This window comes from Chelon labrosus (genome assembly GCF_963514085.1).
Source record: "Chelon labrosus genome assembly, chromosome: 12".
Classification (NCBI taxonomy): domain Eukaryota; kingdom Metazoa; phylum Chordata; class Actinopteri; order Mugiliformes; family Mugilidae; genus Chelon; species Chelon labrosus.
Window position 1 is genome coordinate 13,626,754 of NC_140345.1, and position 15,148 is coordinate 13,641,901.

Below are 15,148 nucleotides of genomic sequence, written 5' to 3' on the forward strand. Positions count from 1 at the left end.
TGTAAATCAAAGAAACAGAAAGTTTATCAAAAATAAATAACAGCTAATAATTACAGGAGCTTTCAGCTTTCAGTTAATGTGTCTTCCTCAGTGTGGTATTACGTTCATCTAGGTATGACTGATTAGCATGTAGATGTTATTAAATTCCAAAAATGATTCATAAATGCATATTCATTGATTTCCTGATGTTTTTCAGACATTATTTAAAGGCAATACGGCACCTGCCTGTTTGTTTTGGCAGATGAATGGATTCTCATTGTACCGTGGTGAATGGAGATGGCTGAATCTTATCTCTGGACCATTTTCCTTGATTCAGAGAAAATGCAACATCTTTCCCACATCTTGAACCTATAAGACACATCTAAGTCTACTTATAACAAGAACAAGAACTGGATTTCCCCTTGAAATACTTTTCACATAGGAGCAATATGCCAATATAAGGGCACACATAGCAATAACACAGCATACAGTAGCTCATCTGTTTGCAAACTATGGTTTATTTTTGTCACTCTCACATGTATTTTACCCCATAATATCCAGAAATAGTTTTTTTAAAAAAGGCAACTGGACTTGTAGAGTTTGAGTTTTGCCACTCATCCGAGTAGCTTCTTCAGTTCTAAGGAACTGGTGGGAAGTTGAGGTTTAAATAGGAAACCTCAACTTCCCACATAGGAAATGTGGGTATAGCCCATCAGAAACAACAAGAGGAAGAACATTTCCATCCTATGTGACTGGTGTATTGGAGAAACTCAAGAGAATTTTCAGAAAACACCGCATTCCAGTTTATTTCAAACCAGGGAATACACTTGGGCAAAAACTGCTCCACCCCAAAGACAAAACACCCAGGCAAAAACAGAGTAATGTAGTTTATGCTGTTCAGTGCAGTGAGGAGTGTACAGACTTGTACATTTGGGAAACCAAACAACCCATCCGCAGCTTCCAAACTCTCTTGGCTGGGAATTCCAGACACCCTACTTCCACAGGGAATAAGGAAGTCATCCACCCTTTATCCTGACAATCTTGGACGAGCTGTTCGTATTTTGCTTATTTCCTTTCTTCTGCTTCTTCACAGCTCTACTCCAAATGGCGTCTTGGTGCCACCTGTATTTGCCTTGCGTCAATGCTGTTTTACACCCTGATAATATGTGGGACATGGTGCTTTGAGCTCCGCACAACCTACACAATGGATCCTGCCTCATTCCCCACCTGTGCAGGTTTGTTGTTGTTCTACACAGCTCTGAGCATTAAATAGATATGAAACGGCTTCAGACTCCACAGCTCTGCCCATGTGATTGACCTCTTAGGAAGATCCCATATGATCCAAGACCCCTGCGTTCCAAACTCTATTACCTTCGGTCTCCTTCTCTCCCCATCCAGGTTTTGAACTTCCTCCTGAATTATAGTCCTCCTTTCATTGGGAGTGGGCTATGAACAATGCTGAAAATAGGAGCTTCCTAAGCCAAGCCTGATTCAGGGCTTGCCATTGATTTCCTTGATCTTGAGGGAGCTCTTAGCTTGGTCAACTGCATTGCCGGCAGCGTACTTCCTCCCTGATCTTGTTCTCATTCCAGATTCTCGGATCACCTGATCTTGGGAGTCACGATATGTTAGAGCATGTCTGCAACTATAAACTCTTCCATAACAGAACACGATGGAAGCTGGAGCTGACCCGACCTTATGTAGAGCCCTACAGATGTAAAACTCGGGAGTATTCCCAGCCATCTACAAAGGTTCTCATTGCACACCCTCTCCATTCTTTCAACAGTTACTTTGTAGACTGTGATGTAACCCTGATTGCTACTGTCCATATCATTCGACAGATTACAGTAGGTTTCCAGTAAATTAAATAGGATGTGTGACTGATATTGCACGTTTAATAAGTAATTGACAATAAATAAATAAAAAGACTGGATTATGATAAAAATTTAAATATGATAGTAAATAGGTTAAAAAAAAAAATTAAAAAAAAGATCCATACAGGTTTATTTACATTTATTAAAAAGGATATTTTATTTTCCTCTGAGAGTACCGAATGTGCTTTTCTGAAATGTAATGGAAACACAAGCGGGACGTTCACATGATCAAGTGGCGCAAAATAATTTGCCGTCAGTGGCATGCATGTAAACAGTACGTTTCATTGACATATTTGGTTGAACTTTCTCTCTTTGCTGGAGTGAGAACGAGGTGACTGCAAGTCGATTCCGTGTTGTTTTCTATTTTTTTCATATACTCAAACATTGGGTGTATTTTGATTTTCTTCAACCCTGTCGGAAGAGGAGATAGCGCAGTTTTTTGCCAGTAAAACCTGTCTCGTATTAGTGAGGTGGTCCTGTCCACACCACAGTGGCCCATTCCATCATCATGAAGCTCCTTTAACACTGTGGGTATGTGTTTTTCTGGGAGCACCAACAGTTTCCTGTTTGCAGTTGTAGCAGCAGACATATGCTAGCTGTCATTTAGTGCTGCTATGTGCATTTAGTGCCACTGGGGGGCCAGTATAAAAGCCGCCACCCTTCACTGGCTATTCCTCTTGCGCCTCTGTCGTCACTGGTGCGTCACTTCCGGCTCATAGGTAGGCCCGACAGGTATGGTTGCCCGCTGCTTCACCACACTGGTCGCTCGGTCCCTTTCTGTGCTCACGGCGTTTGTCTTCATTTGTAGGGCAGCTGCTCCGTGTGCCCCGTATGTGCGGCGTGGTTTGTACGTGGTAAGTGTCCTCCCTTTCTCGTCAGTGTTGATGCTGTCTGAGGGCTAACGCTAGTGTGGTCACAGGTAAATGCCAGTAGTGCCGGTCTTCTTCTCCCTCCCTCCTCCTGTGCGAATGGGTGTATCATCAAACGGGTATGTGTGTTAGCAATCAACCACCATAATTACCGTTAAACGTAGGGACGCTAATGGTATGTTTTTTTGTTATTAGGTGTAACGTGCGATCAGCTGATTGGGGACGCTGCTGCTTTGTCCTGTGCTAAACTTTTGAGACTCTGCTGCTTTGCTCTGTTCTGCCTGGACTTTTAATTGTTTTACTGTGCTTGGTCTCGACGCTGCTTGTGCGGGACGGTCTCCACGCTGCTTGATTGCGTGGCTGCTCCGCTCTGCTCGGCCTCACCTGGCGGTCACCGCGGCCTGACGTCTGCGGCCCACGCCCCAGAACAACTTCGTCCAACTCAAGCCTGGGTGTTTTAACTAGGGCCTGGCCCCCATGTGTGCGTGTGTGTTTAAGTGTTGGGTTATTTAAGTTATTTGGTTATGTTGAATTGATTACTTATTTAAAGTGGTTTTGTTTTCTTTAGTTTATTTTCCATTTCTAAAAGTAGGCTCTGTTGATATTGGTTAAGATTATTTGCCCTTTTTGTTTTGTGATTGGTTTATTAATCTGTTTATTTCTCTTTTTAGTTGCTGGAGACTGGTGGTGGCGGTGCTGGTGCCCGGGTGGTGGTATCCCTGTCTGCTGTGTCTGGGGAAGCGGGCTTCACTTCACTGAGTGTGTGTCACGAATTTCGGGTGTTTTTGAGTTGCGTTTTTCCTTTTGTTGATTCCCCCCCTGCACCAAGCCCCTGTCCATACACTCAGCTCCAGCCCCTTTTTGTTTGATTTCCTTATTTTTGATTTCCTTTGGTATGAATGAAACTGAAATATTTTAAACAAGTCCCTTAACAATAAAGTTGTACGGTTTTCTATAAGTACCTGAACCACGTCTCATGCCTTACTGAGTAAACTTACCTGTGTGCTTTCCAGACTAATTCTCTGGGCGAAATTCCCAGGGTGGCGTTGTCGGTTTCTTTCTCTAATTTGGTTATCGGTTTAATTTCTCTTTTGTTTTCACCTTATCCTCGCCACACAGTTTTCCTGTACAAGATTCCATTTTCATCAGTTTCCAATTCATCCCACTCCCTCGGAAAACCTGATACTTGGGGTCAAGATGTTTTCGTTGTGGGCCTGCTGGTCTCTGTCCTGTCAGTTTGTCCTGAATGACTTTCCCCACATTTGGATCATTCCCCTGATCATGTCTGATTTGTTCTGTTGTAAGCGGGATGATGGGTGTGTCTGCCGGTACTGTTACAGGTGTCACTGACACTCCCATGGACCACGAAACATTTGCCTCATTCTGATTTCCCACTGCTTGTGTGGCTGCTCCAATCAGAGTGGTCCCGTTGTTCATGCCTAAGAGAACTTTCACAGGCTCTTTCTGCTTTAATGTTGTTAACAAAAGTAACAGGCTGGTGTAGTTTGTCAAAAACAACTGCCTGGTGCAGAAGATGATTTGGAGTGCTTTATCACATCCTGGACCTCTCTCCATGATGGAGGTTCTGTGCTTAGAACTTGTTAGGGTTCATGATCCGGTCTCTCCTAGAAGTACTCTGATGAAACAGTATGGGTTTTTGATTAAGTTGGTTCTTGCAGCTTCTTTTTACGCCTTCAGTTTAATCCCTCAGCTCTTCTTGTCTTGATTAGCTGGCCTCGAAGGCTGGTGGTCAGTTGTTTTATCCCTTCCCTTTCCTCGATTCTGGCCTTTTTTAAACCGTTTATTCAGGGTATTGATCTCTTCCCTCATTTGCTTAATCTTCCTTTCAATTCTGCTAGCCTGTTTTTAATTGGTTTAGGTAGGCTTTCCAGGGGAGCACTGGAGGTGTCCTGGGTATGCCCTTAGGTAGGTACAGGCACAGAGAGAACAGTAACACTGTGGTGAGCTTCCTGGTTAGAGTTCTCCTGCCTCTCACAAGACTTAAAATCTGTGCGACATGTCAGCACCTCGCCTTTTCCACACTTGGGCCTCCTCTGATGTATCTTGAGTCCTTTTCCATTTTAGCAGAATTTTCCTGCAATGAATAAATCTTATGAAAAATGAACAGAAAACCAAACCCTAATTTTGTTTCTTGGAATTCTTTAGACATAATGTCCTGTTAATTTTGCTTCAGTATAACCAAGCTGCCATTTCAGCTCACTATAATTCTGGATTGTGTTTTTTTCTTTTCTTTTTTTTTCCTCTAAATGTATTCATTTAATGTAAAGTCACTTCTTTTGTGTGTTTCAGTTTGAGCTGTTGTCACCAGTCTGTTGAGAAGAACCACAGAACAAGCTAGTTTCCAGTCTCTGCTTCAGCCTTCAGTGACTTCATCAGCTGTTAATCAGTGTTAAAGCTCCACCATCTGGCCAACATAAATGTGTTGACTAAGTACTGAAGAAGGTCAACTCATTCAAACAATACTCAAGGTATCAGGTTAAGCTATCTTCCAAATTAGCTGTCTTAGCTGACATGACCGATTTATTGTTATTTAAGTCAATCAAGCACTAACAATCAAGCAATGAAGAAGAAATCACCACAGACTGAGCACAAGTCAAAATTTAATGTACAAAGAGAAGAACTCACATTACTTATATATCAGTTCAGGCAACAGAAAAATATAGGAGTTAGTAAATGTCGATGAGTTCATTTTTAGTATAGGCGTATTAACACAGAAACATTACAGGCTTCCATCACGCTGCGAACAGCTGGAGAAAAGTCTGTCAGTTGCGCCCCATCCACAGAATCATACCAGACAACCCGCTGTCTAAACAACACGCCTCTCTCAAAAGTCCATCTCCTCCTGTGCGCGCAAGAGCCGCACTCGAGCCAGCACTGATTTCTATTTTCTTTTATTCTTCTCCCAGCAGGATCGAATCGTGCAAGATCACAAATCTTAAAATTTGTTTCAGGAGACTCATTCCTCAGCTCTGTTGACTCTCATTCAGCCATCTGGGAGTCATATGACTGCACCTTTGATCTCCGTGTTTGTTTGGCTCATATTCCAGGTGGAGTCGGTCCAGACTCAAGTGTCAAAGTTCACGTTGGATTTGAGAGCGTGTCGCCATCTAGTGGTTCCGTAATGTAATAACGTCAAGTTCAATGGGACATGTGTATCTTGAGTTGGAACAGAGGTTAGGTTAAAAAACTGATTGTGCAATCGCAATTTTTTAAAAATAAGTTTCACTAGACAAATGTCACTATTATCCTAATTGTGTACATGCACGACTGAATATTTGATTGAATATTATACAATTAAAGGTCATAATTATGAGATTACGAACCATAATTTGGAGATAGTACTGTACATCATAATTTGAAGATTACAAGCCATAATTTGGAGATAGTACGTCATGATTATGAAATGACACGACAACTAAATGTTTGAGTACAGAAAAATGAAATAAATACTTTGCATGTTTCTCCCACAGGTGAAAATTTTACAACAGATACCACAGGCGGAAGCACATTTGCCAGCCTTAAAAACACACACACAGTTACGGAAGATGAATGAATCAATGAATTGTTCTAATCTGGCTCGCGGCATGAATTTGCAAAGTGCAAAATGCGGAAATTACATAGAAGATTACTGGTATTTGGGACTGCTGATTAAGTATATGGAATGTCCTATGTTCAACATGGTTCCTGAACGCACCATAGTCTTGTTTTGTAAATGGTATGGACAGGTGTCAGTCTCTTTGATCAGCCTATTAGTGATGTTAAAGTTAACCTACTGGGTAACCAGGTGGGTGGGACCAAGAGGAAAGAGACGAGCGAGAAAGAAAGTCACCGCTATAACTTTATCTATATCTTTATCTATATCTAACAGCACTTTGTAAGATGGTCATGAAAAACAATGTAAGTTTCAGGAGAAGAGAAAAAGGAATGTTTTGTGATGTATACAGAAACATTTTCCAACTTCCTTGATTCTCACTTCAACAGCACGGACATGGACAGCTCCTCTATGCGTTACATGTTGGCGTAGATTACGTCATCTCCATCATTCTGCATAGGAAACAACATTAACTCACTCTCTCTTTCATCTTGCTTGCTTGACTGGTGCAGAAAGCAAACATGTACAGTTTTTAAATGTACATATAAAGACACTGTGAAGTTTGTATTTGATGTGAATTAACATAAAACCTTTGTGTCGTGGCATACTGAGACGCTGAGAGCTCCAACTCCATGTCTGCCTTTGTGGTGCTCATGTCAGGCTCTGGTGTGTCTCCAGATCTCCTCCTACTGGCAGAATAATGGTTTTTAATTGAAGCACACTTTATATAAACACTGAAGCCTGGCTTGACTATTATAAGCCATATTGTTGCATCGTATTAACAAATGCCTGATTTAAAAGTATATATTTATTGCTGGTCTTTTGTTTAGTGCTTTTATATTAAACAAACTGGTTTGGTTGACTTACATTTGATCAAATAAATCCATGTTTCTACAGCAACTCACCATTTCATAACAACAACTACAAGGATCACCAAACCTCCGGCTTCTCCAGCAGCAATGTAAATATACAGCATGTAACCTGTCCAAACAGAAATGATAGAGTGTGTCCAAACACAGTCGTGACAATCTACATATGCTGCATTCAAAGTATTTCTTACTTGTAACAGGCAGGGAGAGCGTGACATTGGCACTACCCTGTGTGTTTTTTGCCAGACAGTGCACATACATGGAGGACCCGATGTTGACTTGTAGAGTCCCGATAGTAAGAGAGCCATGCTGCTCTACTTTGGTGCTCAGGTGAACTTTGTTGGGAAGCACAAAATGGATCATACTGGGAGGATTGGACTCAGCCCTGCACACACACTTTACCATGTCCCACTCTGAAGAGCACGATGAAGCATTCTTAATCTCAGGGGCATCTGCAGAAGCAAGAAATGTACATTTATTATATGTGTTTAAATAAAAAAGTCTTCTTCATCACCATGGTTCTGTAGTTGTTTACTTACATAGCACATTGAAACGCACAGAGCTTGAATTGACTCGTCCTACTTCATTAACTGCAGTGCAGTACAGCGGCCCTTTTCTGTGTCTAGAGACATTTGGAAGGATGTAGATCGATCCCTTGTGCACTTGAGCACCGGTTTGATTGTGCCACTCGTAGCTTCTGACAGGAGGGTTAGCATCACTGGAGCACTTCAGGTGGACAGTTTGTCCCTCCTTCACATCTGGTTTGTACTCAACCTTCACATTCACTGGGGCATCTGCAAAGAAACATATAGATGTATATAGTAGTCGATAATGGAGGATTAATGAAGGCCATTTGCTGCAAGTCCCCCTATTTATTTATTTGTTATAACCGAAATACTCTTTTGGTTAAATACACTGCAGATCTAAGAAGCATCACATTCATGTCTGATTTAGGGTATGAAAAAAAACTGCATTAGCTGTCTGCAGTTTGTATTAAAGCCTGTATAGTCGAGTCTGTGCTGGGCGTTGTACCGACTCGTCGACTTCACTGATGTGCCATGACGCTTTAAGCAGGAAGTAAACAATAACAACAGGGACACCTCAGAGAAGGCAGAGGAGCCCAATGGGTGATTGACGCAAACTAGCATTGGTTCATCAAGTGTGTGGAAATACTTCATTAAAGGTGAAACTCATTCTACTGTGACGTGCAGCGACATGCTATCCCAACCGGTTTGTGTTTAGTTGGACCATCATTTATTTTTTTCAACAGGACAATGATCCCAAACACACCTCCATGCTGTGTAAGGGCTATTTGACCAAGAAAGAGAGTGATGGAGTGCTGCACCAGATGACCTGGCCTGACACCTGACTTAAACCCAATCGAGATGGCAGAGTTAAGGCAAAAGAGCCAACATCTGGGGACTCCTTCAAGACTGTTGGAAAAGCATTTCAGGTGACTACCTCATTAAGCTCATCGAGAGAATACCAAGACTGTGCAAAGCAGTAATCAAAGCAAAGGGTGGCTATTTTAAAGAATCTAAAATATGAATCATATTTAGAGTTGTTTTCCACTTTTTTTGTTTACTACATAATTCCATGTGTGATGATTCATAGTTTTGATGTATTCAGTGAGAATCTACAACGTAAATAATCATGAAAATAAAGAAAAAACATTAAATGAGTGGGTGTGTCCAAACTTTTGACTGGTAGTGTACATATGCTGCATTCAAAGTATTTCTTACTTTTAACAGGCAGGGAGAGCGTGACGTTGGCACTGCCCTGCGTGTTGTTTGCCAGACAGTGCACATACATGGAGGACCCCATGTTGACTTGTAGAGTCCCGATAGTAAGAGAGCCATGCTGCTCTACTTTGGTGCTCAGGTGAACTTTGTTGGGAAGCACAAAATGGATCATACTGGGAGGATTGGACTCAGCCCTGCACACACACTTTACCATGTCCCCCTCTGAGGAGCACGACGAGGCATTCTTAATCTCAGGGGCATCTGCAGGAGCAAGAAATGTACATTTATTATATGTGTTTAAATTAGGGATGGCTCGATCTGATACTTAGGATCGGTATTGGCCCGATACCGGTCAAAATTTCAGGATCGAACATCGAAAAAAATAACTATAGCCCGTCCGATCCGATACCTAAGCCCAAATGCTCAACTTGACTTTGCGCGACATGCCGTAAACAGAGAGCAGCTGCTGCAAGCGTGTGTAAACAGAACGTCGTGACAGTGAATTAGCCTAGCGCTCTTTTCATGTCAGCTGTGTGGAGTTAGTTTGCACGCAAGGAAGAGAAATGTAAAGCAGCCGAATGCAACTTGTGCAACGCGAGTGTCTCAAGGGGTGGCAGCAGCACTGGACGCACTGTGACAGTTATTTAAAGTTAGCAGTCACTCAAAGCAGCTATATGTCCTATAGCAGGGTTGCCCATTACGTCGATCTTGATCGACCTTTGCGGGTAGATCGCGTGCCATTGAAAATAATAAAAATCTTTTAGACGTTAGTCTGGCTTAACAATTATCTGTTGCACCTCCAAAGCAAACAGCAAGACAAACGTTCATCTTTATTTATTTTACTATATATTTGCAACATGCCCTCAGTTCAGCGGCAGCGGCACACATCCACAGCCGCGCACAACTTCCACCACAACAACTCAAGACTACCGACAGCGCTATTTTTCTAAAGGTGCAGTGCACCAGTTTTTCTTGATAAAAATAAAAACAAAGATGGATAGAGCTTTTAACACTATAGCACCAATCAATATGACTTAGGATAGGTAGATCACTTTGACTTGGTCATTGTAAAAGCAGCTTGCAAGCCAAAAAAGTGTGGGCACCCCTGTCCTAGTCTTCAATGGAACATTGGAACTGAGTCCATTCTATATCTAGTTTGATATGGGTGTTTTACATACAGTTCAACCCCAGAGGTTACATGTGAAAGAAGAAACATTCAAGTTTGCAGTTTGCACTGATTTGAAGTTTAAATAAAGAGCTTATGGAGTGAGGCACATCGTGGGCTATTTTATTTCCTCCCTTAGAGGAGCAGAATATTTGTTGCACAGTTTGACCATGGTGTTTTTAGATGTCCATATTAAGCAAAGTACATCTATACAAACTATATGTATTATAAACAACTTAACAGAGGAGAAAAGAAGGTATCGGATTGGTATCGGTATCGGCAGATACTCCAAGTTGCAGTATCGGTATCGGACATGAAAAAGTTGTATCGAGCCATCCCTAGTTTAAATAAAAAAGTCTTCTTCATCACCACGGTTCTGTAGTTGTTTACTTACATAGCACATTGAGCTGCACAGAGCTTGAATTGACTCGTCCTACTTCATTAACTGCAGTGCAGTACAGCGACCCTTTTCTGTGTCTAGAGACATTTGGAAGGATGTAGATCGATCCCTTGTGCACTGGAGCACCGGTTTCATTGTGCCACTCGTAGCTTCTGACAGGAGGGTTAGCATCACTGGAGCATTTCAGGTGGACAGTTTGTCCCTCCTCCACATCTGATTTGTACTCAACCTTCACATTCGCTGGGGCATCTGCATAGAAACGTATAGATGTATATAGTCGTCGATAATGGAGGATTAATGAAGGCCATTAGCTGCAAGTCCCCCTGTTTATTTATTTGTTATAACTGAAATACTCTTTTGGTTAAATACACTGCAGATCTAAGAAGCATCACATCCATGTCTGACTTACGGTATGAAAAAAACTGCATTAGCTGTCTGCAGTTTGTATTAAAGCCTGTATAGTCGAGTCTGTGCTGGCCGTTGTACCGACTAGTCCATTTTACTGATGTGCCATGACACTTTAAGCAGGAAGTCAACAATAACAACAGGGACACCTCAGAGAAGGCAGAGGAGCCCAGTGGGTCACTGAAGCAAACTAGCATTGGTTCATCAAGCGTGTGGAAATACTTCACTAAAGGTGAAACTCATTCTACTGTGACGTGCAGCGACATGCTATCCCATCCGGTTTGTGTTTAGTTGGATCATCATTTATTTTTTCAACAGGACAATGATCCCAAACACACCTCCAGGCTGTGTAAGGGCTATTTGACCAAGAAAGAGAGTGATGGAGTGCTGCGCCAGATGACCTGGCCTGACACCTGACTTAAACCCAATCGAGATGGCAGAGTTAAGGAAAAAGAGCCAACATCTGGGGACTCCTTCAAGACTGTTGGAAAAGCATTTCAGGTGACTACCTCATTAAGCTTATCGAGAGAATACCAAGAGTGTGCAAAGCAGTTATCAAAGCAAAGGGTGGCTATTTTAAAGAATATAAAATATGAATCATATTTAGAGTTGTTTCACACTTTTTTTGTTTACTACATAATTCCATGTGTGTTGATTCATAGTTTTAATGTATTCAGTGAAAATCTACAATGTGAATAATCATGAAAATAAAGAAAAACATTAAATGAGTGGGTGTGTCCAAACTTTTGACTGGTAGTGTACATATGCTGCATTCAAAGTATTTCTTACTTTTAACAGGCAGGGAGAGCGTGACGCTGGCACTGCCCTGCGTGTTGTTTGCCAGACAGTGCACATACATGGAGGACCCCATGTTGACTTGTAGAGTCCCGATAGTAAGAGAGCCATGCTGCTCTACTTTGGTGCTCAGGTGAACTTTGTTGGGAAGCACAAAATGGATCATACTGGGAGGATTGGACTCAGCCATGCACACACACTTTACCATGTCCCCCTCTGAGGAGCACGACGAGGCATTCTTAATCTCAGGGGCATCTGCAGGAGCAAGAAATGTACATTTATTATATGTGTTTAAATTAGGGATGGCTCGATCCGATACTTAGGATCGGTATTGGCCCGATACCGGTCAAAATTTCAGGATCGAACATCGAAAAAAATAACTATAGCCCGTCCGATCCGATACCTAAGCCCAAATGCTCAACTTGACTTTGCGCGACATGCCGTAAACAGAGAGCAGCTGCTGCAAGCGTGTGTAAACAGAACGTCGTGACAGTGAATTAGCCTAGCGCTCTTTTCATGTCAGCTGTGTGGAGTTAGTTTGCACGCAAGGAAGAGAAATGTAAAGCAGCCGAATGCAACTTGTGCAACGCGAGTGTCTCAAGGGGTGGCAGCAGCACTGGACGCACTGTGACAGTTATTTAAAGTTAGCAGTCACTCAAAGCAGCTATATGTCCTATAGCAGGGTTGCCCATTACGTCGATCTTGATCGACCTTTGCGGGTAGATCGCGTGCCATTGAAAATAATAAAAATCTTTTAGACGTTAGTCTGGCTTAACAATTATCTGTTGCACCTCCAAAGCAAACAGCAAGACAAACGTTCATCTTTATTTATTTTACTATATATTTGCAACATGCCCTCAGTTCAGCGGCAGCGGCACACATCCACAGCCGCGCACAACTTCCACCACAACAACTCAAGACTACCGACAGCGCTATTTTTCTAAAGGTGCAGTGCACCAGTTTTTCTTGATAAAAATAAAAACAAAGATGGATAGAGCTTTTAACACTATAGCACCAATCAATATGACTTAGGATAGGTAGATCACTTTGACTTGGTCATTGTAAAAGCAGCTTGCAAGCCAAAAAAGTGTGGGCACCCCTGTCCTAGTCTTCAATGGAACATTGGAACTGAGTCCATTCTATATCTAGTTTGATATGGGTGTTTTACATACAGTTCAACCCCAGAGGTTACATGTGAAAGAAGAAACATTCAAGTTTGCAGTTTGCACTGATTTGAAGTTTAAATAAAGAGCTTATGGAGTGAGGCACATCGTGGGCTATTTTATTTCCTCCCTTAGAGGAGCAGAATATTTGTTGCACAGTTTGACCATGGTGTTTTTAGATGTCCATATTAAGCAAAGTACATCTATACAAACTATATGTATTATAAACAACTTAACAGAGGAGAAAAGAAGGTATCGGATTGGTATCGGTATCGGCAGATACTCCAAGTTGCAGTATCGGTATCGGTATCGGACATGAAAAAGTTGTATCGAGCCATCCCTAGTTTAAATAAAAAAGTCTTCTTCATCACCACGGTTCTGTAGTTGTTTACTTACATAGCACATTGAGCTGCACAGAGCTTGAATTGACTCGTCCTACTTCATTAACTGCAGTGCAGTACAGCGGCCCTTTTCTGTGTCTAGAGACATTTGGAAGGATGTAGATCGATCCCTTGTGCACTTGAGCACCGGTTTGATTGTGCCACTCGTAGCTTCTGACAGGAGGGTTAGCATCACTGGAGCACTTCAGGTGGACAGTTTGTCCCTCCTTCACATCTGGTTTGTACTCAACCTTCACATTCACTGGGGCATCTGCAAAGAAACATATAGATGTATATAGTAGTCGATAATGGAGGATTAATGAAGGCCATTTGCTGCAAGTCCCCCTATTTATTTATTTGTTATAACCGAAATACTCTTTTGGTTAAATACACTGCAGATCTAAGAAGCATCACATTCATGTCTGATTTAGGGTATGAAAAAAAACTGCATTAGCTGTCTGCAGTTTGTATTAAAGCCTGTATAGTCGAGTCTGTGCTGGGCGTTGTACCGACTCGTCGACTTCACTGATGTGCCATGACGCTTTAAGCAGGAAGTAAACAATAACAACAGGGACACCTCAGAGAAGGCAGAGGAGCCCAATGGGTGATTGACGCAAACTAGCATTGGTTCATCAAGTGTGTGGAAATACTTCATTAAAGGTGAAACTCATTCTACTGTGACGTGCAGCGACATGCTATCCCAACCGGTTTGTGTTTAGTTGGACCATCATTTATTTTTTTCAACAGGACAATGATCCCAAACACACCTCCATGCTGTGTAAGGGCTATTTGACCAAGAAAGAGAGTGATGGAGTGCTGCACCAGATGACCTGGCCTGACACCTGACTTAAACCCAATCGAGATGGCAGAGTTAAGGCAAAAGAGCCAACATCTGGGGACTCCTTCAAGACTGTTGGAAAAGCATTTCAGGTGACTACCTCATGAAGCTCATCGAGAGAATACCAAGACTGTGCAAAGCAGTAATCAAAGCAAAGGGTGGCTATTTTAAAGAATCTAAAATATGAATCATATTTAGAGTTGTTTTCCACTTTTTTTGTTTACTACATAATTCCATGTGTGATGATTCATAGTTTTGATGTATTCAGTGAGAATCTACAACGTAAATAATCATGAAAATAAAGAAAAAACATTAAATGAGTGGGTGTGTCCAAACTTTTGACTGGTAGTGTACATATGCTGCATTCAAAGTATTTCTTACTTTTAACAGGCAGGGAGAGCGTGACGTTGGCACTGCCCTGCGTGTTGTTTGCCAGACAGTGCACATACATGGAGGACCCCATGTTGACTTGTAGAGTCCCGATAGTAAGAGAGCCATGCTGCTCTACTTTGGTGCTCAGGTGAACTTTGTTGGGAAGCACAAAATGGATCATACTGGGAGGATTGGACTCAGCCCTGCACACACACTTTACCATGTCCCCCTCTGAGGAGCACGACGAGGCATTCTTAATCTCAGGGGCATCTGCAGGAGCAAGAAATGTACATTTATTATATGTGTTTAAATTAGGGATGGCTCGATCTGATACTTAGGATCGGTATTGGCCCGATACCGGTCAAAATTTCAGGATCGAACATCGAAAAAAATAACTATAGCCCGTCCGATCCGATACCTAAGCCCAAATGCTCAACTTGACTTTGCGCGACATGCCGTAAACAGAGAGCAGCTGCTGCAAGCGTGTGTAAACAGAACGTCGTGACAGTGAATTAGCCTAGCGCTCTTTTCATGTCAGCTGTGTGGAGTTAGTTTGCACGCAAGGAAGAGAAATGTAAAGCAGCCGAATGCAACTTGTGCAACGCGAGTGTCTCAAGGGGTGGCAGCAGCACTGGACGCACTGTGACAGTTATTTAAAGTTAGCAGTCACTCAAAGCAGCTATA

The 15,148-nt window shown here is 42.1% G+C and overlaps 1 protein-coding gene across 1 annotated transcript in view; it reads right to left on the bottom strand.

The window, feature by feature from the left end:
• Positions 1 to 1,470: 1,470 nt before the first annotated feature.
• Positions 1,471 to 15,148, bottom strand: part of LOC311497579 (sialoadhesin-like) — a gene marked incomplete at its 3' end in the record, with an annotated part of 28,577 nt that continues 14,899 nt past the window's right edge. The window contains exons 16-23 of the mRNA XM_084557890.1: positions 14,474 to 14,734; positions 13,271 to 13,525; positions 11,706 to 11,966; positions 10,506 to 10,760; positions 8,947 to 9,207; positions 7,744 to 7,998; positions 7,396 to 7,656; positions 1,471 to 1,589 (exon numbers count right to left, since the gene is read on the bottom strand). Coding sequence (XP_084414016.1) covers positions 1,471 to 1,589; positions 7,396 to 7,656; positions 7,744 to 7,998; positions 8,947 to 9,207; positions 10,506 to 10,760; positions 11,706 to 11,966; positions 13,271 to 13,525; positions 14,474 to 14,734 — 1,928 coding nt within the window. The remainder of the gene's footprint in view (positions 1,590 to 7,395; positions 7,657 to 7,743; positions 7,999 to 8,946; positions 9,208 to 10,505; positions 10,761 to 11,705; positions 11,967 to 13,270; positions 13,526 to 14,473; positions 14,735 to 15,148) is intronic.